Here is a 4839-nt window from a genome sequence, read left to right on the forward strand (position 1 = left end):
TTCTTCCACGGGCTGTATAGGTTCTGCTACAAAAGACACAACCCAGCCAATTCTGGGGTGAAAGCATACAAAACTTGTCCCCGGTACCATGAAGTCATGCAACAGAGGTGGTGAGAAAGTGAAGAGTTCTAAGAAGGCAGGGTGGCCAAGGCCTCTGCTCCTTCCCAACCTCCACAGAATGGTGAAGTCACGACCTTCCCACGAAGCTGGAAAAATGAAAATGATGCCTGCTGCCTAAATCCATGCCAGGCAGAAAACCAGAAGGCTTGGCATGTGCCCCAACCTGACAGAAAAGTCAATTAAATAAGCTGCAAGTTGAATTTACAACTGTTTCCGACTAAACATTTTTGGCTCTCATTCCATTTATCATCAGTGGCACGATTTCAAGTGAAGTTTGTGCAAAAAGACTCACTCTCCATTCAACCATGTGCACAGAAGAAGGGAATTCCAAGAGTCTATTTGCTACCTTCTTGGTAGGCTTCAAGATCAGAGTGCCCTCCCTTCCAGCAGCCAAAACGGCCTCTTTGTCCAAGTCCATCACACCCCTGCCCAGACCCCTGAAGTCGGTCAGTGTCACGTGCATTTGGCATGCTAGGTTTATTTATTTAAATACGTGAAGCTCCTCCTGCACGTGCTCCAGGATTGTTCCCCCATTAGTGTGGGGGTGCCCACTTTCATGCTGAGCAGCAGAGTGCGATCTGTTGCACCTTGCCCAGGTCCATCAGCAGCTGCTTGATGCAATGCTTGAGCTGCGGAAGCCTGGCCAGAGGCTCCGGGGGCTCCAGCTCGCCAGTGTAGTCCAGCCAGCTCTCCAACACGTCCAGCTCCTTCTCAATGGAGTCCATCCTATGCGTAACTTCGTCCTGAAGAGACTCCACATGCGTCAGCAGGTTAAACTGCCACTGGTGCTGGGAGCTCAGCAACCCCTCTCCGCCTCTGTCCAGCAGCTTCCGAGCCGGGGCTTCCTCAGGTAGGACCTTTCTGGAGACATATTCCCTCACCTTTGGGGAGCTGGGTTTGGGGTCACTGTCCCCTCTGCTCCTGTCTTGTTCTAGAGGCCAGCCCAGGCGCGGAGAGTGGGAATCGTCACCATTCTCGTGGAGGGGGTTGACTGCATCGTCAAGGGCAGAGCACCGGGTCTCCACCACCAGCTTCTGTTCCACAGCAGGGTAGTAGGTGCGGGGCTTCTGGTAGCAGTGCTTGCTGGTGATATATGACTCCTCCACAGACCGGGGCAAGGGCAGGGGCAGAGGCTTCTCCACCGCCTCGTTCAAAGTTCTATAGCTTGGGGCTTCCTCCCTGCTCTTGGCTTCAGTGACATGGTTGTGTTTGGAATGAGATCTCCCCTCCGCCAGATGCTGTTTCCAAGGCTGACACCACAGCTGCAGATCAGGATGTTCCCGGCTTCTTCTTCAGACTCCTTGGTACCAGATGATGTGTTTTGCAAAGCATCAGTAGTAACCGTATCAACCAAATCTGATACAACCAAGTCAGGATCTAGGATCTCGTGGGTCCCACTAGTGGACAGCCTGGAGGACCGTCTCCTTGATAGGACTTTGTCAGTGTTTTCCGAGTAGTTTTTTTACTTTTCCTGGGATGAATTTTTGTCAAGCCGAGGACGTTTTAATGCGACTTCACTTCTTTTTGATATCTTCCGTCTTCTCAATTCCAATGTTATTGGTTGCAAAGTTTGAGAGTTTGAATCCACAGTAGTAGGAGCTATGGAAGGGGGTCTGCCTCGCTTTCTTTTTGGCTCCCTCAAGTTTTCTTGTGGACTCTTCACAATGTCATTTTCAGGTTTCTTATCCACTTGAGCATCTCCAGAATACTCTCTGTCATTTTCTGAAATGTTCTCTTTATCTTCCTTCTTGTTCTTGGGAAGGCTTCTCTGACACCTTCCGCTTTTCAGAACAGATTAACTTTCCTTCTTTATCAGGCTGTTTGGGTCTCTTTTCTGTCTTTAAGGCTTTGTCCTCTTTGTCTTTCTTCACATTGGCTGTGGCTTTTCTCTGCTCTTTAAACTTCTGTCTTTTATCAGGAGATGATGAAAGACTTTTTGTGTTCTGTTTCTTTAGGCCTAGCATTACCCACAATATTCTGATCTTTCGAAAAAGCTTTGACATGAATATGTTTGACAGTCTGAACTACTCCATCATAAAATTTCACAGTGTAAGTACCTGTGCTGTACAGTATATCCTTGTAGTTTTTTCTTCTATGAGTTTGACTTGATTTTCCCCATATTAAGTGAGATCAGTCACCATTTTAATAAAAATGGTCCATCCTTGTTAACAGCAGTGATTTTGGCTGGGTAAAAACGACAATCAGACCAGCAAGCAAGGACCTGCTCATTTATTTGAAATTCAGATGATCTTTCCTCTTCATGTAAGCCCGCTTTCCTCAGCTGTATTTTCTCTAAAGGGCGTAAATAAGGACTTTCCCAGCAGAACCATTCATCAGAATGATGGTTCCAACGCTTGAAATGGATCAGTACTTTTCCTTCTTCGTAATCAATATCTTCTATGTGAGCTGGATACCAGCTTTTTAATTGGTCCCGGGCTTCCAACTGGCCTCCCACTTCAAAGCTGATTCCTCGTCTGTTAGGTGGATGCTTTGTCATTTTCAGTCATCAGTGGGGGCTGCCTTTATTCTACTCACAGCCCCGCTCCGGCTGCTCCGCTCCGGGTCTAACTGACTGAAGGACTCTGCGTGCTGCACACCACGTGACCCTGGGGACGCGCCCAGCCAATCCCCCGCCCCGCCCCCCACATGCACCATCGACTGCACCGAGTGACGCAGCGCCTCAGTTGCCCCGCCCTCTGCCCCGCCCCACCCGCGCATGTATCTTTTTGAATTATAGTTTTGTCTGGGTATATGGCCAGGAGTGGAATTGCTGGATCGTATGGCAACTTTATTTTTAGTTTCTTGAGGAACCTCTATACTAATTTCCATAGTGGCTGCACCAATTTACATTGCCACCAACAGTGTAAGAAGGTTCCCTTTTCTCCACACTCTCTCCAGCATTTCTTATTTGTAGACTTTTTAATGATGGCCATTCTGACTGGTGTGAGGTGGTACCTCATTGTTGCTTTGATTTACATTTCTCTAATAATTAGTGGTGGTGAGTGTCTTTTCATGCAGTGCAGCCAATATAAAAGAGCCTGTAGGATCAACTTATGTAAATAATCAGACCAAGTTTATTGAAGTCAGGAATATTTTTCAAACAAATTAGTCTTTTTTTTTTTTTTTTTTTTTTTTGCGATACGCGGGCCTCCCACCGCCGCGGCCTCTCCCATTGCGGAGCACAGGCTCCGGACGCACAGGCCCAGCGGCCATGGCCCACGGGCCCAGCTGCTCCGCGGCACGCGGGATCTTCCCGGACCGGGGCACGAACACGCGTCCCCTGCATCGGCAGGTGGACTCCCAACCACTGCGCCACCAGGGAAACCCCTAAAGATTTTAACAAATGTACTTTCCTTTACTTATTTATTTATTTATGGCTGTGTTGAGTCTTCGTTGCTGCACGCGTGCTCTCCCTAGTTGCAGCGAGCGAGGGCTACTCTTTGTAGTGCACGGGCTTCTCATAATGGTGGCTTCTGTTGTTGCAGAGCATGGGCTCTAGGCATGGGGGCTTCAGTAGTTGTGGCACATGGGCTCAGTAGTTGTGGCTCGTGGGCTCTAGAGAGCATAGGCTCAGTAGTTGTGGTGCACGGGCTTAGTTGCTCTGCGGTACGTGGGATCTTCCCAGACCAGGGCTTGAACCTACGTCCTCTGCATTGGCAGGTGGATTCTTAACCACTGTGCCATCAGGGAAGTCCACAAATTAGTCTTAATTTGGCCATATTTGGCAGAAATTAGGGTATTTTAGAGATAAAAAAGTGAACGTTTCAGTGGACATTAAGTTCTACTGTTGCTGTCTTTGAGGTTTCTTGTATTTACTGCCTAAAACTCACTTCCCAGTTGGCTCCTCGTTACTACGTTACATTGTTGTAAAGTTTAATTGAATTATTAAAAGGATAGTCTAAGTTTGTTTCTAAAGCTTATCACAGCAATCTATCTTTGGATGAATATCAGATGCCTCATGATGTGCAGATAGGAGATTATGCATACTGGAAAACATATCAGATAAAGAACTCTGTACAGACATTGGAAGGAGCCATATCAGGTCTCCTTTCCTGAACTGCAGCTCCTTTTTCTGACACCCAACTTCCACTAACTAAGACCAACACTACCAGACCAGGACGTCTGAAATAGACAGCTGACACAAGATCCCAGATCAGGCCTGTACACTAATTACTTTGATAATTGCTCACGCTTTTGCTTATGAACCAAATGTATTTCTTCCTTGGAAGAAATCATAGGTGAGTTTCAAAAATCAATCCAGTTGCTGGGTTTGTGGCCAATTGCCTACATCCAGCACCCTGTGTTCCCAGGTAGTCTCCCATACAGGTACTAATCAGGCACGATTCTGTTTGGCCTCCAAGATCAGATGAGATGGGCCACATACAGTACTCCTGGGTTACTGGTTACTGGTGGATTTCTCTTCTTCAAGGCTCTAATTGGATTGCCCTTACAGATTTTATTTTAGAAGAAAGAAACTCTAGTACTCTGTAAGATACTGCTGCCACCAGTATCACTAAGTGAGACCCTCTTACCTGGCCAGTTAATGGCACATGTTCTGAACCTGGCCATAAATACTCCTTTTCACTAGATGTTAAATATTGGATGGCTCTTAACAGGACCCAGGACTTATGGAACAAATTTTGGCCTTGGCTCTCCCCAGGTTGGTTAGGAAGATGAACAGTTGGTTCCCCTTGGTCTCAAGGTCACCTAGGGGTAGGC

At 47.2% G+C, this 4839-nt stretch overlaps 1 protein-coding gene across 1 annotated transcript; it reads right to left on the bottom strand.

The window, feature by feature from the left end:
* Positions 1-674: 674 nt before the first annotated feature.
* Positions 675-2617, bottom strand: LOC114887518 (PHD finger protein 20-like). Its single transcript, XM_029209339.1, is given in 5 exon segments — positions 675-1406; positions 1409-1883; positions 1885-2057; positions 2059-2173; positions 2274-2617. Coding segments are annotated over 5 exon segments (1839 nt in total).
* Between the last annotated feature and the right edge of the window lie 2222 nt (positions 2618-4839).

This window comes from Monodon monoceros, unplaced genomic scaffold (assembly GCF_005190385.1).
Source record: "Monodon monoceros isolate NGI ecotype Baffin Bay Population unplaced genomic scaffold, NGI_Narwhal_1 Super_Scaffold_7, whole genome shotgun sequence".
Lineage (NCBI taxonomy): Eukaryota > Metazoa > Chordata > Mammalia > Artiodactyla > Monodontidae > Monodon > Monodon monoceros.